The sequence below is a fragment of the Musa acuminata genome, chromosome BXJ3-9 (assembly GCF_036884655.1).
Source record: "Musa acuminata AAA Group cultivar baxijiao chromosome BXJ3-9, Cavendish_Baxijiao_AAA, whole genome shotgun sequence".
NCBI lineage: Eukaryota > Viridiplantae > Streptophyta > Magnoliopsida > Zingiberales > Musaceae > Musa > Musa acuminata.
This window is the reverse complement of record NC_088357.1, coordinates 357,115-384,180: the sequence shown is the minus strand read 5'-3', so window position 1 is coordinate 384,180 and position 27,066 is coordinate 357,115. Positions and strand designations below refer to the sequence as shown.

Sequence of the window (27,066 nt, the reverse complement as noted above, 5' to 3'; positions counted from 1 at the left end):
TCTATGTCACCTGGGGGTTACAGGGTGCTGAGATGGTTAATGTTTCACGACGCTCATTGTGGCTATTGTATCATGCGAAAAATAACCCAAAATTGGCCATTTTTGGTCATGAGAGTGAGCGGTGAGTGATGGACAGCGAGTGTAGTAAGGGGCAGCTTCCCTATTATCCGAGAGCTCCATCTAGCCCTATGCCACCCGAGGGATTCTAAGGTGCTGATGTCACACCCCCCAAATGAACACATTCAAGAGGCGTGAACTTATCTTAAATTAAGAATATTATAATTCATCTATAATCTAAATCCAAGATCTAAACTAACATTTAAGGTTATTAAAAAAGTATTCGAACATCATTCACATTTATAAAACCTTTGCATTTTATAATCATACACCACATCACTCGTTAATTCATGAAAACTCAAGTCCAACTCAAAAAATATCATCAACCACCATTTATAAATCTATTAGTGGGAGAATTTATACAATTACAAAATAACCATTTTTCATAAGTTTATATCATCGTAAAACTAAACTTACCATTTGCCAATAGATCTGTCGTAGTGATCGTATACAACGAGGTTGCTATGACTGCCATCAGTAGTGGTGCTGCATAGCAACCATCGCTGGTTCACGATTATCGAAGATCGCATTACAAAAAATCTAACATTCACCCGTAAATAAGCGAAAAGACAGAATAGATAGAAATATAGATCCACAAAATATACGAGTCATTGAAGCATCGTAAACAAAATAACAGATCTAACATATTTGATCTAATGAACCTAGGCTCTGATACCAAATGTTAGCATAAAATCTGTAATATGTCATAAGTTACGCGAAAAACTTTCATGTTAGGATTGAAATCAAATAATATTATATCAGATTTACGATGCGTACCTTTTGATATCATTTGAAAAAGATCTTTGTTTGATCTGTAAAGGCACTGTCTTCCAGATCCGAATATCATAATGACGTCGATCTGCAAGGAGAACTAGACACTCCTCATCTCTTCCTAGACAATCCTATTATAATATAGTTTTTTTTTATTGACTAATATCTATCATCAAAATCTAATTAATTTTATTATATATCTTATTTAATTATAAAGTGCTATGTAATCTAACCAGAAGAGGAGATAGTTGAGTGGGAGGAGAAGGAGATGGTGCAGGAGGAAAAGAAAAATGAGAAGAGAATGCAAAGGAAAAGAGAGAGGAGGAAGCCAACAAGAGGGGGAGGAGGCAACGATGTCGAAGGAGGAGGATGAAGCCACGGGAGAGGGAGCAAACTAATGGAGAGGAGGCGGCGATGATAAAATGAGAGGATATAAAAGGTAAAATGAGAAGAGTTGACCAAATTCTGTTTGTTAGTTTAAATCAATTTATTAGTCTAAATCGATATATTAATTTAAATCGAATAAAAAATATTAAAAATAAAATAAAATTAGCATAAATTAAAAAAAAGTCATTTGATTAAAAATGAATAGTATGATGTCATCCGACGAGTGAGCGTCACTTCCCTCAGTGCCGTGCGGCACCACGTCCGGTTACGCGAATGGATGTGTGACGTAGTACACGAATCTCAGGGATATTTTTTTTGACGCTCACTGCGGCATCGCTGCGGTTATCACATGCCTAATTTATCGCGTCCAGAGAGCTAGCGGAAGTGGTGGCGTGCAAGCGTGGTATGGGCGAGGAAGGGAGGAGAGATTAAAGCGAGCAAGGGAAGGGATGCGATGGGCAACACAGATCCACTCCTTGCCCTGCGTCACCGCCCGCAGATCTCATGGTGGACATCGTCGACTACCGCGGCCGCCCCGCTAACAGATCCACCTCCGGCGGCTGGACCTCCGCTCTCTTCATCATAGGTATTAATTCCCCTCTTCCCCTTCCTCCTCCTCGATCTCTGTCGTCCGTTTGATCTGGATCGGAGGTATGCAGGGGTGGAGATAGCCGAGAGATTCGCATTCTACGGGATATCATCCAACCTGATATCCTACCTCACCGGCCCGCTAGGAGAGTCGATGGCGATGGCGGCGGCGGCGCTCAACGCGTGGAACGGCGTGGCGTCGATGCTGCCACTCTTGGGGGCCTTCGTCGCCGATTCCTACCTGGGGCGCTACCGAACCATCGTCATCGCCTCTCTCCTCTACATCCTGGTGCGTGCGTGCGTCTACCCCTCTTCTTCTTCTTGCCCTCGCTGTGCCTTTTTCGAGGTGCTAATCGTAGGAATCCTTCTCCTTCTTCTTATGCCTAAATTCGAAATCCTTCTTTCCGTCGTGCGAGTCCTCGACCATGGCGAAAAGGAGTACACGTATCCGTTGGTTCTCCTAAGTGGCAATGCCTGGACGCATTCGCTCCTTGTGAGAGTAGTACAAAAATAGAAACGGTAACAGTTAGGACGTTTCAAAATTCACCCCATCGGATTGGAAATTAATTAACTACTCCGTGCTTCCGCCTATTTCAAAATATATTGATTTAAAATTTTAGGGCAATTTAAATTGATCAGATGGATGTGTATGTCCTACAAAACCTTTGATTTATTACCGTACAGTAAGAATAATTGATACAACCTCATGAATTCCATCCATCTTACATAGTTCACTTGATAGACGCCTGAATTGTTTCAAAAATTTTCATTGATATACGACTTATTTTTCTTTCATGCATGTACTAAGTTAGATGAGTATATATTTAATTCAAAATAAAATAAGATTAATAAATATAATTTATTACCATTCGAAGCCTCTGTTTAGTATAATAATATCTGCTCCAGCAGCAACCGTCGATTTCATATTGACTGATATGTGATGGGATGACGGAGCTCACTTGAGATGACGGATGGCATATAAAACAAATAAGTCATTACAGTTCCATCCACTACTCTTCAATTTGTTGAGAGTTAAAACGGTTGCTTGATTGTAAAAAAGTGAAAGAAATACAAGCATCTGATCACATTGTCGAACAAAAGGACGTCGTGTACGACAACTCACGTTGTTGTCTGATTTGAGACACAGCACCCGTTTTCGAATGGATGTACGCCAAAGCAGCCCAGGGCCCACCTCTTCAATAGATGACTCAAGTTTAATAAAAAGCTATTCGACTGGGTCATCATATCGAACATCAAATCTCATATCAGTGGGTTATTGGTTAAATTAATGAATTGAATTTTTAATATATATATATATATTCATAGAATATATAAAAATTATACAACATATTATATAAAATTATATAAAAAATATTTTGATAATAGAACGAAAGATCTTTGTAATATAAAAGACGTGCAGATTGATTGCCTTGCTTGTCTTCATTTGGACGCAGACGCACTTCTCATGATTTCTTGGCCTTTCTATCGCTTGTAAGTGTAACTATCTTCTTGGTTCTTTTAACAGGGTCTAGGCACGCTGACACTGTCATCTATGCTACGTATCTTCCATCCGGCGAAATGTGGAACGGCTTGCCCACCTCCTCGGCTCCAAGTGGCCTTGTTCTACGTCTCCCTCTACCTGGTGGCAATCGCCCAAGGAGGCCACAAGCCCTGCGTCCAAGCCTTCGGCGCGGACCAGTTCGACCAGAACGACCCCCAGGAACGCGTCGCCAGGAGCTCCTTCTTCAACTGGTGGTACTTCGGAATTTGCTGCGGCGTCGTGGTCACCCTCGTCATCCTCAGCTACGTCCAGGACAACATCGGCTGGGGCCTTGGGTTCGGAATCCCCTGCATCGTTATGCTGTTTGCCCTCGTGTTGTTCGTGCTCGGAACCAGGACTTACCGCTTCTGCCTCTTGCAAGAGGAGAGCCCCTTCGCTCGGATCGGCAGAACGCTCGTCGCATTGGCAAGAAAGAGGCTGGGAAAACTTCCCATTACCGAACTGCAATCCGAGTAAGAGTATTATTCTGAAACCTGTTGATACTAGTATCCTCTGGTGGTAGATTAGCGAAGACTAATGATTTCTGGGCAGCGTCGAACGTGTGGAGGAGACGAAGGGGTTGTTTCGACTGTTCCCCATATGGACGACGTGTTTGATCTACGCCGTTGTGTTCGCGCAGTCCTCAACTCTGTTCACCAAGCAAGGCGGTACATTGGACAGGAGGATCAGCTCCAAGCTTCAGGTGCCGCCGGCGGCGCTGCAGAGTTTTATCAGCGCCTCCATCATCGTCTCCATCCCCATCTACGATCGCATCCTCGTCCCCGTGGCTCGGAAGTTCTCCGGGCTTCCTTCCGGCATCACCATGCTGCAGAGGATTGGCACCGGGATGGCTCTGTCTCTCATCTCCATGGTGATAGCGGCTCTGGTGGAGATGAAGCGGCTCAAAACTGCTCGAGAGTTCGGTCTGGTGGATCAGCCCAACGCTAGGATTCCGATGAGCTTGTGGTGGCTGGTGCCTCAGTATGTTCTTTTCGGGGTTGCAGATGTCTTCACCATGGTTGGCCTGCAGGAGTTCTTCTACGACCAAGTCCCTGATGCATTGAGGAGCCTGGGGCTGGCTCTCTATATTAGCATCTTCGGCATCGGCAGCTTCATCAGTGGATTCCTGATCTCTGTGATCAACAAAACGACGAGCAGAGGTGGAGAGAGCTGGTTTTCCAACAATCTGAACCGTGCTCATCTCGATTACTTCTATTGGCTTCTTGCGGGGCTCAGCATGATCGAGCTAGTTCTCTACGTGTACTTTACGCAAGCTTACGTGTATAAGAAAAAGCAGGATACTGCAGTCATGTAGTTTATTTTCCAGGTCGATTATATAAGGTAAGAATGATGCTGCCGGCATGTAATATAGTTTCCGGGGCTTCAATAAATTGGACGCATTGTTACAGTTCTTTGGATTTTTCTTGTCCATTCTGTAATTAATTATTTAGGTGGAAAAATTCAAGCCAAATGACAAACTCTTAATGCTAGGAAGGGAAAGAAAAAGAAAAAACTCATTCTATTCATAGTAGATTTTAAATATTTCTTTATCTTACCGTAGCACTATAATACTACTACAGTATAACATTGTAGTACTATAACACGGTCCGTCCGGTAATATACGGTCCGCGTATCGATTTATCATCGGATCGGTACGTATCGATCATACAAAATCATCTGAAAAATTAGATCCCCAAGACTTGATTGAGCCAAGTTAATCAAGAAAAATTTGCTATATAATCAAGCCTCCGAGGCATATAGTATCGTTGAAGTGCAAGAGAGTCGACGAGTTCAATAGAATCTCCTTCGGTTCGTCGAGAAGAGGAATCAAAATAGGGAGTTTCATATAGATATTGGTAATAAGAGGTAAGAGAAAAGATTCAATTCCAGTAAAGTTTTACTGTGACATTCCTATCCTCTGGAACATGCGCATTAAGTTCAATTGTTCAATGATTTGTTGCACTAGGGGAGTTACTATGTGAATTCTGGAGTCTGAATTAATCTTTAAAAGGAGTACGAACGAGTTTAATCATTTCAAAGAATCAGAATAAAATACTAGCATTGAAGCGATGATTGTAGTTTGAGAGTCAACAGGATCAAGATAATCTTCAGTAGTAGGTAGGATAGGATCTAAAGCTACAATTGGGTGTGTCTGAAAGGGAAGTTTGGGCAAAAGAATAAGCTGTCTATTGGTGCATTGAAGTTATTGTCTGGCTTGCGCGCACAACCTTTGATTCGAGGTGTAGTCCAAAGAATGGAGTTGAGCTCAAAAGATTAAACTGTTTCTGAGGTTTGATAGGTAGGTAATTTGCCATTAGCAGAGTCACAGAGAGAAAGGTAAGATTGAGAATGTACTTCCTCAATGCTAAGGCCTAAAACAGAATCATTTGCTATGTGTTATAGAAGAATATAGGCTAAAACAGAAGCGGGAAAGTCTACATCGACAACATAAGTTGCTATGCGATGAGAGTCTTGTTCACCTTCTGAATGTGAAAGGAGGAGGTCAGCTACAAGATATTGTGTTGGCAACTCAAGAGGTGTTTCTTCAGTGCTAAGATCTTTTTCTATTTCTGTTTGACCTATATTTGTTTGCTATTTCTGTTTGATTTTAATATTGTCTTTGTTGGCGATGAAAAAGGTTCTTTGTTTGCACTAGAGCTTGCTTTTAAAACTTATTAGATATTTTCGTATTTCTATTTGACCTATGTTTGTTTGCGATGAATCTATTTTTGTTCGATTTGAATTTATCTTTATTGGCCATCAAAGAGATTCTTTGTTTGTACTATAATTTAGGAACTTATTTTCCTTTTTAAGTTCAAGATAGGAGGATTTTGAGTTTTCACATCTAGTGCAAGGAATAAAATATTTTAAGTTACATTTGTCATGAGCATTTTTTTAGTATATCAAACTCATTAATAAGTAAAGCATGATCCTTTTTCAATAAACTATATTTTATTAATCTTTTTAAATTCATCATATAATTCATAAAATGTTTTAGATAATTCTTCATGAGTTTTCAAGGAATTAGTTACCTCAAAAGTATAATTTGTCATTTCTTCTTCAACAATTTGCTATTCCACCGCCAACCTATCAACCTTTCTTCATTTGACATTCCTTTCTTGATAAGTTCTTTTATTCTTTTTCATATACTTTACATATTATCTCATAAGTCATTAGTAACCTTTGAGTTCTTCAAGAAAGATCACTTAGTTCATTTGTATCTCTAATTATAGTTATCCTTGCATCCTAATTCCTTGAAAATGATTTAAAGGATTTTCTTTAATAGATTATCATTAGAAGAAGATATGCTAAGAGCTGATAATATCTGAGAATTGAGTAAATATTTATCGATGGATTCTTTTGGTATTATCATAAAATGCTTAAGTAAATTGATGCCTTGATTGGTAATTTTCAAAGTATGTCAAATGTCAAAAGTGATTTCATATATAGAAATTCAATTAAACTTATTTCAATCTAAAGCATAATATAAAATATTTACCTTTTAGAATCCATCTATTCTTTAAAAGTTGTCGTCACTTTAGAACCATTAATTGTTAGGATCTTCGTAGTTCTAAATGGAGGAGTTGGGGGGTGAATTAGTGATATAACAAATTTTAATCAATGTTAAAATTTGATTAAAAAATATATATTAGAAACATGATCAACCAAACATGAAGTGTGACTAAAATTTACAAGTAAAGTGAATGATCATAAGTATAAAAAAAATATATATAAATCAATTTATAGTGATTCTATGACTTCTTCTAATTTCAGATCATTAGTTTTCACTAACAATCTTTCTAATGATCGAAGATCAATTATCATTATTACAACTTTAACTTTTCTAAGCTTAAGAGAACATCTTCGTACATACTCTTTAACAAGAGACCTTTTACCTCATAACATTTAATATCATAATTAAATTCAAGAGGAAAGAAGAGATCGAAAATATAATTAAAAAGAGAGCTATAAAACTATAAAAACTTAAGATTAGATACTCTATCAATTAAGCTTGAGTGACATATGATAGATGATCAAATAATTTGATCCCTACATAATTCTAATTAGAGGATCACATTGACATAAAAATTTTAAAAAATCAACTTAAATATTGTACCCAAAGGCTTCTATTTGTGTTTGCTACTTAAGCTTTTAATGGGTCGATTTGCTTGGCAAGGTGCACAGTATGATATTTTAGAATTATTATTTTTCTTCTAATAGTTCTGATAAAAAAAATAAATTTAAATTTGAGTGAGAAACTTTTTTATTTTTTATCAAAAGATAAATGTTAAAAATCAGATTCAATCATATTACTATTCTATCTACAGTAAATAACTAAGCAAGCTGACACTAAGAAAAATGATTCTTCATCCGATAAAATTTTGTTATCAACTAGTGGAAACTTAGCCTTGTACGGTGGCTTTAACCAAGTCTGGCTGATGGATGGTTGCCGAAGAGGCCGGGTGAGAACGTGGTGCACGAATCTCAGAGCAAGAGATATTTTAATGACACTCACTATTCATTGACATCGCTGCGATTATCACATCATTACATACTTCGGCCTAATTTATCGCCTCCCGTAGAGAGAGCCAACGGAAGTGGTGGCGTGCCCGAGGAACGGAGATTAAAGCGATCAAGCGAAGGGGTGCGATGGGCAACACGGATCCTCTCCTTACCCTGCGTCACCGCCCCTCAGATCTCATGGTGGACATCGTCGACTACCGCGGCCGCCCCGCTAACAGATCCACCTCCGGCGGCTGGACCTCCGCTCTCTTCATCATAGGTATTAATTCCCCTCTTCCCCTTCCTCTTCCTCGATCTATGTCGTCCGTTTGATCTGGATCGGAGGTATGCAGTGGTGGAGATAGCCGAGAGATTCGCCTTCTACGGGATATCATCTAACCTGATATCCTACCTCACCGGCCCGCTCGGAGAGTCGACGGCGATGGCGGCGGCGGCGCTCAACGCGTGGAACGGCGTGGCGTCGATGCTGCCGCTCTTGGGGGCCTTCGTCGCCGATTCCTACCTGGGGCGCTACCGAACCATCGTCATCGCCACTCTACTCTACATCCTGGTACGTGCGTGCTTCTACCCCTCTTCTTCTTCTTGCCCTCGCTGTGCCTTTTTCGAGGTGCGAATCGTAGGAATCCTTCTCCTTCTTCTTACCCCTAAATTCGAAATCCTTCTTTCCGTCGTGCGAGTCCTCGACCATGGTGAAAAGTAGTCAAGCATCCGTCGGTTCTCCTAAGTGGCAATGCCTGGACGCATGCGCTCCTTGTGAGAGTAGTACAAAAATAGAAACGGTAACAGTTAGGACGTTTCAAAATTCACCCTATCGGATTGGAAATTAATTGACTACTCCGTGCTTCCGCCTATTTCAAAATAGATAGATTTAAAATTTTAGGCCAATTTAAATTTATCAGATGGAAGTGTATGTCCGACAAAACCTTTGATTTATTACCATACAGTAAGAATAATTGATACAACCTCATGAATTCCGTCCATCTTACATAATTCACTTGATAGACGCCTGAATTGTTTCGAAATTTTTCATTGATATACCACTTATTCTTCTTTCATGCATGTACTAAGTTAGATGAGTATATATTTAATTCAAAATAAAATAATATTAATAAATATAATTTATTACCATTCGAAGCCTCTGTTTAGTAAAACAATATCTGCTCGAGCAGCATCCGTCGATTTCATATTGACTGATATGTGATGGGATGACGGAGCTCACTTGAGATGACGGATGGCATATAAAACAAATAAGTCATTACAGTTCCATCCACTACTCTTCAATTTGATGAGAGTTAAAACGGTTGCTTGATTGTAAAAAAGTGAAAGAAATACAAGCATCGGATCACATTGTCGAACCATAGGTGTACGACAACTCGCGTCGTTGTCTGATTTGAGACACAGCACGTGTTTTCGTATGGATGTACGCCAAAGCAGCCCACGGCCCACCTCTTCAATAGATGACCCAAGTTAATAAAAAGCTATTCAACTGGGTCATCATATCGAACATAAAATCTATCAGTGGGTTATTGGTTAAATCGATGAATTGAATTATATATATGTAGAATATATAATAATTATACAACGTATTATATAAAATTATTAAAAAAATATTTTGATAATATAACGAAAGATCTTTGTAATATAAAAGACATGCGGATTGATTGCCTTGCTTGTCTTCATTTGGACGCAGACGCACTTCTCATGATTTCTTGGCCTTTCTTTCGCTTGTAAGCGTAACTATTTTCTTGGTTCTTTAACAGGGTCTAGGCACGCTGACGCTGTCATCTATGCTACGTATCGTCCATCCGGCGAAATGTGGAACGGCTTGCCCACCTCCTCCGCTCCAAGTGGCCTTGTTCTACGTCTCCCTCTACCTGGTGGCAATCGCCCAAGGAGGCCACAAGCCCTGCGTCCAAGCCTTCGGCGCGGACCAGTTCGACCAGAACGACCCCCAGGAACGCGTCGCCAGGAGCTCCTTCTTCAACTGGTGGTACTTCGGAATTTGCTGCGGCGTCGTGGTCACCCTCGTCATCCTCAGCTACGTCCAGGACAACATCGGCTGGGGCCTTGGGTTCGGAATCCCCTGCATCGTTATGCTGTTTGCCCTCGTGTTGTTCGTGCTCGGAACCAGGACTTACCGCTTCTGCCTCTTGCAAGAGGAGAACCCCTTCGCTCGGATCGGCAAAACGCTCGTCGCATTGACAAGAAAGAGGCTGGGAAAACTTCCCATTACCGAACTGCAATCCGAGTAAGAGTATTATTCTGAAACCTGTTGATACTAGTATCCTCTGGTGGTAGATTAGCGAAGACTAATGATTTCTGGGCAGCATCGAACGTGTGGAGGAGACGAAGGGGCTGGTTCGACTGTTCCCTATATGGACGACGTGTTTGATCTACGCCGTTGTGTTCGCGCAGTCCTCAACTCTGTTCACCAAGCAAGGCGGTACATTGGACAGGAGGATCAGCTCCAAGCTTCAGGTGCCGCCGGCGGCGCTTCAGAGTTTTATCAGCACCTCCATCATTGTCTCCATCCCCATCTACGATCGCATCCTCGTCCCTGTGGCTCGGAAGTTCTCCGGGCTTCCTTCCGGCATCACCATGCTGCAGAGGATTGGCGCCGGGATGGCTCTGTCTCTCATCTCCATGGTGATAGCGGCTCTGGTGGAGATGAAGCGGCTCAAAACTGCTCGAGAGTTCGGTCTGGTGGATCAGCCCAACGCTAGGATTCCGATGAGCTTGTGGTGGCTGGTGCCTCAGTATGTTCTTTTCGGGGTTGCAGATGTCTTCACCATGGTTGGCCTGCAGGAGTTCTTCTACGACCAAGTCCCTGATGCATTGAGGAGCCTGGGGCTGGCTCTCTACATGAGCATCTTCGGCATCGGCAGCTTCATCAGTGGATTCCTGATCTCTGTGATCAACAAAACGACGAGCAGAGGTGGAGAGAGCTGGTTTTCCAACAATCTGAACCGTGCTCATCTCGATTACTTCTATTGGCTTCTTGCGGGGCTCAGCATGATCGAGCTAGTTCTCTACGTTTACTTCTCGCAAGCTTATGTGTATAAGAAAAAGCAGGATACTGCAGTCATGTAGTTTATTTTCCAGAACATGAACAGGTTTATTATATAAGGTTAGAATGATGCTGTCGTCATGTTATATAGTTTTCAGGCAACAAATTGGACGTTTTGTTACACCTGTTTGGATTTTTTTTTTGTCCGCTTTGTAATTAATTTAATATTAGGGTGAACGATCTTTTATCAATACTTAATTATCTTCGTAAAATTGGTCCGATGATCGATTGTGTTAGATCTGAAATTTTTAAACTTATAAATTTAGTATCAATATTCATATGGAACATCATTGATGTATCAAGTCTAAGAACCAAATAAATTATTAATCATTGGGATGATAGAGTTATTGTCTAAAAATAAGGTATTATTAATCATCCAATATTCGATCAATGAACTTATTCTCTAATGAGTATATACATTGTATCCCTAGTGTCCCAACATGAGCTTGTTATATGATCAATCGTTTTTTTCATATGGACGGGTATACAACACACTAATCTATCCGATTATCTCGTTATTCCTCTCAAGCAATCTATGACTGAGATTATTTTGGATTTTGTTTAAAGACGACTTGGTCTTATTATCGCGATAACATCATGATGTGCTATAAGACCAATTGCTTTTATCATATGGATAAGTATACAACACACTAATCTGTCCGATTATCTCAATATCTCTCTCGAGTAACCTATGATTGAGATTATTTATTATCTTTGTTTAAAGACAACTCGATCTCATTATCGTGATATTATATTCTCATTGTACAGATTTATAGATATCACCCTTGAGTTTATTAGGATTTAGACATAATAAATAAATCTCAAATAAATCCCTATCCAACTCTTAATGAACTAGGTAAATTTAATAAAATATTATTCAAAATTTTAAAAATAAAAAAATAATGACATAAAGGTATAAAAAAAGTACCAAATCTTTTAGCTGATTTGAAGCTGTAATCTAAATTAACAAAATTCTTAAGAAAAAGAAACTAAGATCTTTACACAGTTTATATTAGACTGTTACTGTTACAAGTAACTCAAACTTAAAACGCCATTTACACCAAGAATCATGTGCGTCATCCATCCATCCAGATATGATATGATATGGTTTTAATCATCAAAATAGCAGCGTAAAACTGCTCACGTGATATAAAAGAATCATTTGGCCTGCATTTAAATCTATATCTGATGGAAAACTCGTCTTTAATCTAGCGATCAAAGAACACAAAAAAGGAGATACGTTGAATTCTGACATCAGATGTGACTAAAGTTTTTGTTGATATATTTATAATTCAACCTCAAAGAGAATCTTCAACTGTGCCTACTTCGTTTGTGGACAATGATTTTGAATTGCCATAAAAATCTTCTACTTCTTAATCCACACACATAAAATAAAAAATCATTAAACAATTTCTTGACTATTCTCGTTTCGACCCAAATAAGAAGGTATGCGGAATCAGTGTTTTAGACCGAGTCCTCCTCGTTGACTTCTTATCGCGTTTCTCCGTTCCACGCTAAGTCTTCGAAGATGCCTTGAAGATGATGTGCGTTGGTGTTAATCACAGGTGGGCTTCTGTAATTAGAATCACTGTTAGCATGTGATTTGGAAGGCGAATTAGTCCAGATCATGGATCATGAGAGAGAGAAATTGGGCACTATCACTATCTCATCATCTAAAATTACAGCTTTTGGTTTGTGCCGTGACTGTGTAGCCGCCCGTCAAAGACGCCTTTGAAGTCCATTCCACACAAAGTCTTTGAGGACTTGGAAAAATGATGTGGTGGAAATGGGTGCTTTGACCGTTTCGACTTCAATTCCCAGATTAAGGTCACGGAGAGTTCCCCCATGAGTTGTAATGCCCTCTCCCTACCTCATTCGTTACTGGAGTGTGTGATGCCCGTTAGCTTTGCAGCCATGGCTCTTTCGAGGTCTGCATGCGCCATCCCCCTGTATCTGTCTCTTCTCGTCATCTCCTTCTTAGCACTCCACCAAGCCTCTCCTTCCTACGCATCCGATACCATCTCCCCCAATCGCTCTCTCTCAGGACGCCAGAATATTACCTCAGCAGGGGGCCAATTCGTGCTTGGCTTCTTCGCTCCGAGTACCTCTTCCAAGAACTACTATGTTGGCATCTGGTACAACAAGATCTCCCTGCTCACTGCAGTATGGGTGGCCAACCGAGAGATCCCAGTCACAGACCCAAGCACGTCAGAGCTCAAGATCTCCGATGATGGCAACCTGGTCCTCCTCGATCAGTCCAAAGGAATTATTTGGTCCACCGGTACCAGAATTCCCTCCAACTCCACGGTGGCTGTGATCCTTGATGATGGGAACCTTCAGCTGAGGGACGAGACCAACTCCTCCCAGGTCTTCTGGCAAAGCTTTGATCATCCCAGCGACACTTGGCTCCCCAGAGACAAGCTTGGGTTGAACAAGGCGACCAACCAGCTGCAGCATCTCACAGCCTGGAAGAACAAAGCTGATCCTGCTCCTGGGATCTTCTCCCTCGAGATCGACCCAAATGGAACCAGCCAATACTACATATTATGGAACATGTCTCAGATATATTGGACTAGTGGAGTTTGGAATGGCCATATTTTCAACTTAGTTCCTGAGATGACCAAAAATTACATTTATGACTTCCAATTTGTTAACAGTAGCACGGAGACCTACTTCAACTACACCGTTAAGAATGACAGCATCATCTCCAGGTTCGTATTAGATTATGCTACAGGTCAGATCCAACAGTTGACGTGGATGGAGAATCTGAAATCATGGATGCTCTTCTGGTCTCAGCCAAGACAGCAATGCTTAGTGTATGCTATTTGTGGGCCTTTCGGAAGCTGCAACGACATCACCAAGCCATTTTGCAAGTGCATCGAAGGTTTCAGTGTGAAGAACCAAACCGAGTGGGATTTGGGTGATCAAAGCGGGGGGTGTGAGAGGAAAACTCAGCTGAATTGTGGTCGAGATAGCTCGGGCAATTCTGAGACAGATGATGTGTTCTCTCCGTTGTCGAATATAAAGCCACCCGACAACTCTCAGATTCTGGCCACGGTTGGGAGTGATGAAGATTGTGAATTGGCTTGCTTGAACAACTGTTCTTGTACTGCTTATTCCTACAATGCTACCGGGTGCTTTGTGTGGCATGGCGCCTTGCTTAATCTGCAAGATCAGTATGGATCAGATGGTAGCACCCTGTACCTTCGTCTGGCTGCCTCAGAGCTGCAGAGTTCCAGAAGCAAGAAGGGAGTCGTAACTTGGATCATCGTTGGAGTCGTGGTGGTCGTCGTCGCTTGTTTGGCTATCATACAGTGGAGGCGTCGAAGCAGGCGGATGATCCGTAAGTCAAAGGCTGTGGGAGGCACTATGGTGCCTTTCGATTACAGGGAGCTGCAGCGTGCCACAAACAACTTCTCGCACAAACTTGGGGGAGGAGGCTTCGGATCGGTCTTCAAAGGATCGTTGCCTGACTCCACTGTGATCGCTGTGAAGAAGCTAGAAGGCCTTCACCAAGGAGAGAAGCAATTCCGAACGGAGGTCAGCACGATCGGGACAATTCAGCATGTTAACCTCGTTCGCCTTCTCGGGTTTTGCTCTGAAGGATCAAGGAAGTTACTAGTCTACGAGTTCATGCCAAAAGGTTCTCTCGACACTCAGCTCTTCCATAGCGATTCCACAGCTCTGGATTGGAAAACAAGATACCAAATCGCTGTGGGTACTGCGAGAGGATTAGCTTATCTCCATGAGCAATGCAGAGACTGCATCATACATTGTGACATCAAGCCAGAGAACATAGTGCTGGATGCTTCCTTCGTCCCGAAAGTGGCGGATTTCGGTCTCGCGAAGCTTGTGGGACGGGACTTCAGCCGAGTTCTGACGACGATGAGAGGAACCAGAGGCTACCTTGCGCCGGAATGGATTACCGGCGTGGCCATCACCGCGAAAGCTGATGTATACAGCTACGGGATGATGCTGTTTGAGATTATATCAGGAAGGAGAAACTTAGAGCAAACAGAGGGCGGGATTGCTGGTTATTTCCCTAAACTGGTGGCTACCAGGCTCGTCGCGGACGGCGTCGAAAGCTTGTTGGATCCCAGGCTGGGAGGCGAAGCTAACTTGGAAGAGGTTGAAAGAGCGTGTAAGCTGGCTTGTTGGTGCATTCAGGATGGTGAGAGTTGCAGGCCTACAATGGGGCAGGTGGTTCAAGTTCTGGAGGGCTTTCTTGATGCTAGCATGCCTCCTATTCCAAGGTCGATATTACTTGCTGAAACCCCAGAGGACATTAGGTTCTTCTACGAGTTATCATCGAAACAGAGCTCCCAGAGCAGGAGGAGTAATGCTTCGAGTAGCCCTCAGACCAACAGCACCAAATCAAACGGTTCTGGCGTCTAAGGAGCTTCGACACATCTCATGTTCCTGCGTTCTATATAGTTCACATAACATGATTTGCAGGTGAGGATTGCATAGGATAAGTAATATGTATAGCAGCTCATATCCTTGTCGTAATAAATAAAATCATCCTCCTACTGGCAAAATAAATTCTGGTTTCCATTGATATCGGTACAATTTGATTTTATCCTTCTGCGCAAATACATCCAATCATCATCATGAATAATAAAAGAACTAGGAGTATTTCTAGTCATTTAGATTGATTCAAAAATATCTATTTATATTAATCAAAAGATAAAATATAAAATGTTAAAAATAATAAAAAATCATCATATCCTAATAAATATTTTCACCCTCATCTATTTATTTTAATCCAATTTTAATCTTTTATTTTATCTAATCTTGATTATTTGAATTAATCTTATCACACCCTCTTAATTCAAAATATTTATAACTTGAAGTTAGTCTTCCAACAAAACAAAAATTTTCTTTCATCAAAACTTTTATAAAGATATAGGTAAGTTAATCTTTAGTACCGTAGTAGTCTATTTAAAATTTTCTTTTATTAACCCGTTCATAGATGAAATGATATCGAACTTCTATATGTTTAGTGTTAGAATTCTTTAAGGCCAAATTGTTTCACATGTCATACTTGTAGTCGCAACATATTCCATCTCGGTTAAGTACAAATCTGAAAATATTTTTTTTATTATCTGTCCAACCATCCCAATTACTATCGTTATAAGAATACAACTTAAAATCTTTTACTTGCTTATAACGAATGCTATAATTGAAAGTTCCCTTGATGTATCTAAAATTTCTTTTAGTTGGTTTTAAGAACTTATTGATGCTCAATGGCTTTTTGCTTCTTTCATCAAGATAAGTGTTTTTCTTCCTTTTCCTTGAATCCCTATGAGAACCCAACTTAATAACTTATCAATTTCAACCTTTTTCTCCTAGGATTTCATTGTAAGGTCTTTTACTTCTCTTTGTTGATTTTTTCATATTCTTCGAAAGTCATCTCTTTATCCTATTCCTTTTCTTTTGAGTCATAATTGCACATTCCTTATTATCCTTGTCTATAATGCTGACTTTTCCTCTTCTTGTGATTTCTCAGTTGCAAGCTTGTTATCATCCAGTCTTATTCTTTTCTTGTGCATGCTTCTTATCAACAACAATTATCATAACCTGTGCCATGACATTTCATCTCATATCTATCATGTGAGATAAATTACATAAACTCATAAAAATTCAGATCATAACTTTTATACCATATCGATTCATCAGTAAATAGTGAATGCACGTAAGAAGAAATTTAAAAATAATAAGTGAAATACTTTTTCTTTTTGTCATCCTTTGCTATCAATTTTTTAATTTTCTGATCATAAATCAAGTATTTTTTATTATAAAAAATACTACAATGATACTATAATATCCTTTTCTCATTAGTTGTCCTTTACTAATGAGATTTTACTTTAAATCAAGAATAAACATTACATAATCAATAAATTTTATTTATCATATTTAATATTTTAACTACTTCCTTTCCTTCCACTTGAACCTTATTATCACATTTTAATCTTCTTCTACGATGATAGAATAAATATTTTCATTAAAAACTAATATGAATTAAATAAAATTTATATTATTATACTCAGTTCTCCAATCTAGGGTAATATTATTCACAAGATGTATAATATCATAAGGTTTATCCTGTTCAATAAAAAAATATGATAACAAAAATTACATAAAATCATTTTAAATTTTATTATTTTTAGATGTTTTTATAGTTAAATATGACACATATTCAATTTAATTTTGTAATCACGTGTGACATGGTAAATTTACGACTGCAGCACCGCAAAAGATTATATAACTCACGTCTATCTTTGCTGATCGAAAAAAGATATGATATAAATAAGTTCGATTTGATAAAAGATACATTTAAATTGACGACTATTTGAACTACTTTAAGAGTTTTGTTAAACATTTGAGCATATTAGAATTATTATTATTATTTTTTGACAAGTGAAACAGTTGTATACAAAAAGCCCATTAAGTTAGACTTAGTGAATCGCTCTTTAATAAGTTCTCACGACAGTGACCAATTATATCTATTGGGTAAATCGGATCAAAGGGTGCTCTGCGTATTTTCTTTGATAGAGGGGCATTCATTATATGATAACAACCAATCGGCAAAGATTTTTATAGGTAAAATTGTTTTCTCATATGATTTTTTATTATAAAATTAATCGGTCACTTTTTAAGGCAAAATAAATGTTATATTTGACCTGCTCAAGCCCTACGGACTCCTTTAGCCGCCGCCTCTGTCTCGACGCGCCCCGCCCCGCCCCGCCCCGACGCACGCAATACCGGCTCAAGTCTTCTCCTTCGAAGTGCCCTTACGGGGAGCGAGATGTTGCGGCGGAACACGAGGCTGCGGAGAGAATATCTCTACCGCAAGAGCTTGGAGGGGAAGGAACGCGAGTACTACGAGAAGAAGCGGAAGATCCGAGAAGCCCTCGAAGGTTATTGTTCTTTCTCGTTCCCTGTCTTAGATATGTGAAGCCCTTCTTTCCTAATCCTAAAGCGCCGATTACATCGCAGAGGGGAAGCCCATCCCGACCGAGCTGAGGAACGAGGAGGCCGCTCTCCGCCAAGAGATCGACCTCGAAGATGAATACACCGCTGGTACTATGTTTTTATTTTTATTATCTTTATTGGATTTTTTGTCATATTTTTTCGTCTATCACTTATCTATTTAGAATGCTTCTATAAGTGCGTGGTCGTTCAAAGCTCCTCGTTGTTTTGTCTGTCTTTGCCTAGTACCAAGAACGCACATCGACGATGAGTACGCCACTGCATCAGAAAAGGATCCAAGGATTTTGTTGACAACATCTCGTAATCCAAGCCAACCTCTTACTCAGTTTGTCAAAGTAAGTAGCTGCATATTTTTGTGGTTCTGTTGAAGTACTAATCATATATCTGCAAGTTTAACTTGGTATTGTTGTTCTTATAGGAACTCAAAATTGTCATTCCCAACTCGACAAGAATGAATCGTGGTGGTCAGGTGTGTTTTTTGTTCTTTTCTTAATACATTGTGGTACTATTACTTTATTAATGGCAAAGCTAATGATTTAGGTAATTCATGCCTAATTTTGCAGGCTTGAATTTCTAGAGTCTTTACCTTATAGGCAAACTTACCCAAGCTTAATTAAACCCTATTACCCCTCAGCAAGTTGAGCCTGTATAGGTGTAGGTTGTCATGGATCAGCACATTTACTTTTGTAGTGCTGGGGTTGTTGTTTGGATGGATTACAGTAATGCTAAAATCTTATAAATCCTTTGACTTAGACATCTTTATATTAATATTTTAATTTCTTAGAGAATGTCCACTTTATGGTTGCACAGATTTATTTGTGTGTTTATTCATGCACGTACTAATTCTTATGTTCCTTCTCTTCCACACTGCTTATGTAATATGTTAGTTGCTGATATCTTGATGGGTTGCACCCGCTAATGATATCTTTGGCATAGCTGTTTTCTTTTATGTCAACTTATAAAGATAACGTATTCTGTCACAGGTGATCTCGGAAATTATTGAATCTTGTCGTGCACACGAATTCACGGATGTTGTTTTGGTGCATGAACATCGGGGTCAACCAGATGGTTTGATTGTTTGCCATTTGCCATTTGGTCCTACTGCATACTTTGGCTTGCTCAATGTGGTATGTAGAAGTATTTTTCTTTTCTAGTTATTTGAAGATTGTTGGTACACCCATATATTTTCTTATTATCTTCAGGTGACGAGGCATGATATTAAAGATAAAAAGGCAGTGGGAACAATGTCTGAGGCTTATCCGCACCTAATTCTTGACAATTTTACGAGTAAGGTATGCCTTTTTATTGTGTAGCTAAATTTATTTGCTAGAAGAGTGTTTTGCTTGGTTGGTGGTACATTCATGTCCTATCTTTTGTTCTTTATTATAAAGCTGGGAACTATGTGTGGAAATGGAAGGACCTCAGAACCTGTGACCCTGGATAAGTTAATGTCTTTGACTTTAGTGGTCAACTAGTTCTAAGGTTTTAGGCATAGTTTGTGGCATTGGTCGATTTTATTATCATATACTTGGATATTGATATCACAGGCAAGATTGATCCAATTTGGATCAGTTTCTTCACTGTATAGTTAGCAACGTTGGAAATGACTACAATCGGTTTAAGTCAGTTGGAGTTGTCTGATTTTAGTTGATTTCAAAATATCACTAGGAGAAAAAGATGGGAGGAGGAGGGGAATGCGAAGAAGTGGAAAAGCCATCATAGAGGGAAAAAAAAAGTATGTGACCATGATCATGAAATAGATGAAGAATTGTTTGCACTGTTTGTTTTTGTTGCAATCATCACATTTGAATTTGTCAATATTTCATCCATCATCTTGTAAAATATAGAGAGAAAAGGTGATGGGAGAGCATAAAGAAGGTATAGAGTATAAACCATAGTCTCTTAAGAAAAAAAGATACTATCATAGAGAATGATAGATGTATAGGATTAGGAACTATCCCAAATCTTTTATTTATTTATTTAGAATTAGATGAGTTGCATGGTTATAAAGTTGGGTGTGCACATGGATATACAAGTGTATCGACATTAGTGTGCATCATGATGATATTGCGATGCTTTTTGTAGACTAAGTTGGTAGTGACCTTGACCTCTCATCTATATGCATGATGCATTTGTGAAGAACAATATTTTGCATGAGAGACATCTAGAATGAAGTCTTGGATTTTTTTTGGCTTTTTCTAGACTAGTAATTAGCGTCTTTTCATTTATTAATTGTTTACCCAACAATTCTTCCTTTACATCTTATAAAGTTCACAAATTGTAATAGATATTAGCAAGGATTGTTGTACCACCTGAAACGGTATAGTTAGGGCGGTATGTATCGGTTCGAGCATGGGCTGATATGCAGACCACCCCCATTTCAGGCAGTCCGGTTAACATAACAAAAAAATTGAGAAAGTGATGGGCTCCTATCCAACTCAACTTTAGAAAAGAAAGAAAAAAGCAAATTAGGGCTTGTGAACATGAGCCCTCTTCTCGCGTACAATGCCACTGCCGTTGTCGCTGCTACTTCTGTTTGCTACTGTCGTTGCTGTTGCTGTCGCTTTCTTGTTACCGCTGCTTCTACTCTTCTTTCTTCTTCATCTTCCTTCTTCCTCCATCGCTTCCTCTTCTTCCATCTTCCATCTTCCTTCTTCCTTCCTTCTTGTTCCTCCATCACCCCTTCCTCTTCACTGTCTTTTTCTTCCTTGTTGAAACACCAGTAAGTATCGGTTCGATAGAGTTCCAAGATGGGTCTGGTACAAAGTACAATCTTAAAGTCTACTTTGATTGAAGTCTCTCAAGTTATATTAGATTGGATCTATTGGACCCTTTACCAATCTAGAATAGTTTGCCGAATACTTAAGGCAAGGAAGCACGAATATAGTGGTTTGGGTGGCGTACCCAAGTCTGACACATGTCGAACACGGATTCATCACTGACACGGTTGGACACATGTTAGACATGTTTCTAGTCATGTCTTTTTTTATTTTTTTAATTTTGTTAGATACGATGTTTGTGTGTTGGAGTTGGGATTTCTTAGTGCTCACGTGTGGAGGCATCGTGAAGCCTCTGGAATGCTTTTTCCTCATGAATTTAAGGACGATTTCTTCCTCATCGATTGCGTCCTGCCTTGTCCAAACCTTGTTCCTCATCAATTTCTCTTCTTCTCACTTGCTTCCTCACCCGCGTCCTCATTGTCGTGAACCCTACATCCTGCTCAAAAGCAAAGCCTTTGCCCCATCTCGAGCGCCCTTAGTCCACCATCGGGGTCCAACGAAGCCTGCGCCCCAACAGAACATCCTCACCTGCCCCGAGCACCCCACTTGCGACCCGGTGGTTGCTGCACACTCTTGGGCCCTCCGCCTAATTGCCCTTCTGCCGTCATCAAAGCTTCTTCTTCAACGGCCTTTCGTACCGAGCGCCTCGATGCCATTGTGCACTATCGTTGCGTGAAGCTTCTTCCTTAGTGGTGGCGCTTCTTTCTTAGCTGTCGCAAGATAAATTACTGTTTAGATTTTTTACTACTGAAAACACCTATTTTGATTATAAACATATTATTAACCTATTTTAGTTTTTTATTTTTTAATCTGCATTTTTTACTGCTTTTGTTTAAATTGTTAACATATTATTAATGTATTTTAGTTTTTTATTTTTATTTATTTAATCTAATTTTTTACTGCTTCTGTTGAAATTGTTATAACAATTTGAGTAATATATCAAGATTCTGCTCCTTCCTAGTTTCTTTTTAGTTTATTCTGATTAAATTGTTAAAATATTGTTTAAATATAAATACTATAAAACTCATGTTAATCGAATATATATATATATATATATATATATATATTCATGTGTCATCATGTCTGTATCTCGTGTCCGTGTCTGCTTCTTAGCCTAAAGGAAGATAGGACAACTTCTTGCCAACGTGATCATATTTTAATTATATTATATGATCATCAAATCTTATTGATATTATACATGCATGAAGCATTAATTAACATCCGCCGCAATGAAGTGGTAGATCAACTGGTCATCCCATAATATTGAGTAATGAGGACATCTTTTGATCACATACTTCAAAATATTTTGGTTACTACTCACTTCGTTTTCTGAAGGAATTTGGTTCATGTTTATTCCACATGCTTCTTGCGGCCTGCAGCCATTTCTCATTAAGGCAGGGTTTCCATGTAGGCATCTATCCCATCTGAAAATTCCATGTAGGCTCTTAAATGTAATGTGGGAAAAAATGGTACTTTTGTGACCAGGAATTTGCTAACTTACATTTTTGTACTTACCCAAAAATGTGTTCTTTCTTTGTGCATTTTATTGAAATTTTATTGTTCTGACTTCTGAGTATAGTCGATCTTACAACTTACATTTTTCTTCGTCTTTTGACTTCTATTTGTTTTAACAATTAAAATACTTCTTTTCTGAATTTGTCTTGAACACGCTTTATTTGTACATTTGCTTGTAGCTTGGCCAAAGGACTGCAAATATCCTTAAGCATCTCTTTCCAGTGCCTAAGCCTGACTCCAAACGCATAATCACATTTGCCAACCAGTCTGATTACATCTCCTTCAGGTAGATGCCTTTCTTTTCATACTTTGTCACAGATTTTGATATTTATCTGATCATGGATGTTTAGACACATGATGTTATCACATTATCTGACTCCTGGATGTTTAGGCATATGTTTTTTAAGAACTGCATTTGATGTAATGGTCAAATGGATATTACATCAAATACATTCAAGCAAGGTTCGGCTTCCCGTGCGGTTGGCAGTTCGGAATGTCCTGCTCTATACTGGCATACCAACACATGGTGTGCCGGGGCGTGCTGATGGGGACTCAGGCGATCTTCTTGATTGCCTGACAAACTAGTACATACCGCCCATACAGTACTTATTCGGGTGGTACAGCAAACCTTGCAGACGAGTAAACTGTATATCCTGCTGAAGGGCAATATATGGGTCATAAATCTGACCCCCCTTTTGACAGAACAACACTGTTTATCTCACTATGTTCCATGTGGATCTAGAGTAGATTTTTAATCTCTCAGTTTGCAGATAGGGGTACGACTTTCTGATTACAATTGCTGGATATATGTGGTGATTTTTGTTTTCATATTTATGATATAATATTGAGACACTCTAAATGCAGTCTTAATGGAGTAAAAGTGTAGATAAGGATTGATTTAGAGTTTCTATTGGTACATGTTTGTTCTTATTGATTTTACCTCTTTAGAATCTTTTAGTTGCTTAGTGAGGTTTGTCTTGATTACTAGGGTAAGCATGATAAGTAGTCGAAGGAGACTAGATCATTTTGTCTTTGTAAGAATCAGCATCTTAATTCATGATAAATTAGCTTAAAGAATGAGCTCATTTTTTTTTTTATATTTTGGGATCAAACACAAGGATGAACTGTATGATATTAGTGGGACCTTTAGGCAGTAAAAGGAGTTGTTAAAGTTCACAAGGATTTTAGATAATTTTTTACTTTTTCTCTTTTCATTCATTTTAATCAGTTTCTGGTGTTCTGTATTCACCAACTTTTATCCATTGGTTGTGCTTTGACTGCTAATTTCCAACAATAAAAAAGAAAATTTCTTTTTCTTTTTTATTTCTTAATTTGATATGGATCAAAATTCATGCATGTTTGTGAATAATATGTGGTGTTCAATTTTACATCAAATTGGATAATGGCCGATACAAATTTAAATGGTAGTCCATATGATAATAATTGTGTTTTAGCAGATAACTTCTTCCGTAGGAATAAAAGGTGGAAACACATAAAAAAAAGTTGTCTTTTTGATTCAGTACAGGCTTTTCAAAGACTAATGCGGAAAGCTGGATCAAGTTTTGGTTTGCAAGTGGCTTTGGATCAAATATAATAATTTCATGTTATTTCTAAATTCAATTATCCTATTTAACTGACACTCTATTTAAGCAACATGATTCTGATTTAACATCAAAATAGAATATTATTGTAAATGATAACGACTAACTTATATTCTTATTTAAACAAGGTTACTGATATTCTGGCAAGTGATAACAATTAACTCATCCATGTCAACATGATTCTGATTAAACATCAAAATAGAAAACAATACAAATGCACACCAAAATAACATGGAATTGGAACAATGTTAACCTAAAAAAGATGAGGTGAAGGCCATAGTTTCCTTGTATATGGTATGGCAGAATATCTCACTATTATTGGATTCCCTTTGTAAAATGATCATAATATATTATTAGCAGTTAATTTTGTCTTGAATTTTTGTGATTATTATTATATCATGGTTCTATGGATATTTTCTCCTCTGTGCCCATGACTAGTTGTCTTTTCTTCCTTGGTACACCCAAGTTAGTGATTCTAGGAGCTGAATTAGATGTGGACATGCATGTAAATTATAGCTTCCTCAAATTCTCGTGATAAATTTGTATTTATTCCCTAATCCTCCTTCTGAAAGCCTCTTGACTTCTTATCCCTGATGATAAATGGAAACTATGTTCTCATTAGCCATAAATTATTGGCGTCAACTTTTGCCATACTATGGCGTATTTCTCGATACGAGCGGTTTGTACTGGTCCGATAGGGGACCAGTAAGGGTGTTATGTATTAGTTTGCCAGTATGTCCCATCATATCGTGTGTTGGTACATCGATATGGTTTGTATGTACCATACTGATGGTTGGTTGGTACATCGGTATAGATCGGTAAGATGAACCATGATTGGCGCCATGATCTACAATGTGTCTAAAATCTAAAATCCGTCTCTTGTAATAATATGGCTGTCAATGCTTCACTGCCACTTATGGTCTAATATCCCACCTCTTCTCATTATACACTACATTTCAGATCTACCACACAGAACTACTACATTTCAGCATCAACATCTTGGTAACCAACATCCAGAATTGCGCTTTGGATTGAAGGATTTATCTGCAATATTGGCTTGCTTTTGCTAATTGTGACTTTAGTTCACTCCTAAAAGGAAATGAGGATTTTGCAATATTTATTTTTTTGATCATTAGATGTTGTAGGTATCTATTGCTTGCCATGAACAGACATCCCAACTAATTATTTGACCTCTACTTGAAACACATTTTTGGTGGATAACTTACACTGTGCTCTGATGGAGTTGGGAGTATACCGTCATAACAAAATCTTCACATTTATTTGATCACGATTTTATCAGCATGCACTTTATGTTGACATTTTATTTTCTTGTGTTATTTGACCTAGGCATCATGTATATGAAAAACGTGGTGGTCCTAAGTCTGTTGAGCTAAAGGAGGTTGGTCCTCGGTTTGAATTACGGCTTTATCAGGTGATCATACAGTCCTTTTTTACTCAACTTTGTTCGAGTTCTAATGAAGTACAAGTCTTCTAAGCATAGCATGGATATATGTATGTGTGTATCTCTTATCTGATGATACTTGCATGTTCTTATCTTCACTTTGGTGCCAGATCAAGCTAGGGACAGTTGATCAAAGTGAAGCCCAGAACGAATGGGTCATAAGGCCGTATATGAACACTGCCAAGAAGCGAAATGTTCTTGGAGATTGATGGCTAATTTGATACGGAGTCTATCTTGGTTGTTTGATTGTTTAATTTTTCTTTCTTTTTACCTAAACATTTGTCATTTTTATCTCCAGTATTATCTATGTGATGCCCGACTTCAATGTCGGGGAGTTGTCATCTAAGCTAAATACTGATGATCATATCTGCTAATTTCTGAAACAATTTAGTTGGCTTTTGTGGCTTTGGTGGAGCACTCCTTCATGTGATTGATCATGATACATCTCTATGTCACTCCCTTATGTAAAAGGGAAAGCAACCATGTTCATGCTTTTATTATTAGGTGAAAATGTCATGGATCACCTATAACATATCCTTTACAATATACGCTTTAATCTCTTTAGTTCTACCGATCAAGATGGAACCTTTTACGGGATTGCATCCTTGAACAAGTATTTACTTGGGTTAGACCTTTTATACATAGGTACAGGTTGGTCTCATGCTCATGCTTGAAGTCGTTTGTTCATTCATTAATTTGCATTGATAATCTTGTGTGGATGGGGGATTTGCAGTTGGGTTGTGTGTCTTCTTCTGAGTGAGAGCTTCGGCAAGAGCGGAAACTAAGTTGTCGAATGGGTTCTGTGCTGAAGAGAAAATCCTCTTTTGGGGCTTGACATTTGTGGAAGGCTTTGGGTATCTTATTGAGAGTTCAATTTTCCTTTGATTTGTTTTTCTTGATCATGTTTTCTTGTTCTTCGGCTTTTTAATCGATTGTTTATATCTTTGAGCAAAAATGATCATGTGCTTTGGCTAAAGTTACAAGTCAAATTTGTTTATATGATGATAATTGTGTGTTGGAATGTGAATGGACCATACGTGACAATTTTGAATGTGAATGTAGCTTAATATTCTCATAGTCATAATATTCGCATAATCATATTAGACCTGAATTTTTTTTGTGTTTTATGTTTCACTCAGTTTGCTGCTTTGCCATCCGTTTAATGAATTCATTTTACAAACAAGTCAAATTTGAGATAATTTGATATGATTAGGCATTTAGATTTGTCGAATTAGTTTAAAATTACTGATGAAAATGAACTGGTTTTTGATTTCACAGTGACATTGTGGTCTCAGTAAGATCTAGCAACTTGGTTCAATCCTTGTGATTGTTGTCGGGTCCAAAATTTTGTTACAGATCATGTCCCAATGACGCCCTCGCATTTTTAGAACATACCATATAATTAAAAATAAATAATTTGATTGGAACGGGAAATGTATGGATTTTACTTAATTTTTTTAATGTTTAAAATAATTAGTTATTAGAGTCCGGTTTCGATTCAAATTAATTAATTAATTAATTAATTCATAATAATAATAATAACAATAATAATAATAATAATAATAATAATAATTTTGATTATTGTCATTAATATTTTAAGAACCACATAGGAAATTGGATCTCAATAGGTCGGTGGATTCTTTTTCTTTTTTTGTCCAAAATAAATCTATTAAGATATAAAGATTCACAAAATAAATCTATTAAGATATAAAGATTCACAA

At 38.5% G+C, this 27,066-nt stretch overlaps 3 protein-coding genes across 3 annotated transcripts; all 3 read left to right on the top strand.

Moving 5' to 3' along the window:
* Window positions 1-1,636: 1,636 nt before the first annotated feature.
* LOC108951266 (uncharacterized) lies at window positions 1,637-11,206 on the top strand. The gene is made up of 8 exons (XM_065168475.1): window positions 1,637-1,861; window positions 1,935-2,152; window positions 3,389-3,876; window positions 3,956-4,690; window positions 8,107-8,186; window positions 8,260-8,477; window positions 9,688-10,175; window positions 10,255-11,206. Exons 1-8 carry the CDS (start codon window positions 1,780-1,782, stop codon window positions 11,015-11,017), a joined length of 3,072 nt encoding a protein of 1,023 aa, XP_065024547.1. The 5' UTR covers window positions 1,637-1,779; the 3' UTR covers window positions 11,018-11,206.
* Window positions 11,207-12,863: 1,657 nt separating this feature from the next.
* On the top strand, window positions 12,864-15,573 carry LOC103996573 (G-type lectin S-receptor-like serine/threonine-protein kinase At2g19130). The gene has a single exon (XM_009417497.3). It carries the CDS (start codon window positions 12,888-12,890, stop codon window positions 15,387-15,389), a length of 2,502 nt encoding a protein of 833 aa, XP_009415772.3. The 5' UTR covers window positions 12,864-12,887; the 3' UTR covers window positions 15,390-15,573.
* A 2,137-nt stretch (window positions 15,574-17,710) lies between these two features.
* On the top strand, window positions 17,711-25,762 carry LOC135649209 (uncharacterized). Its single transcript, XM_065167393.1, has 9 exons — window positions 17,711-17,914; window positions 17,994-18,077; window positions 18,213-18,322; window positions 18,406-18,456; window positions 18,971-19,114; window positions 19,190-19,279; window positions 22,462-22,568; window positions 25,231-25,315; window positions 25,456-25,762. The coding sequence occupies exons 1-9, from the start codon at window positions 17,803-17,805 to the stop codon at window positions 25,552-25,554; spliced, it is 882 nt and encodes a 293-aa protein (XP_065023465.1). The 5' UTR covers window positions 17,711-17,802; the 3' UTR covers window positions 25,555-25,762.
* The last annotated feature ends 1,304 nt before the right edge of the window (window positions 25,763-27,066 follow it).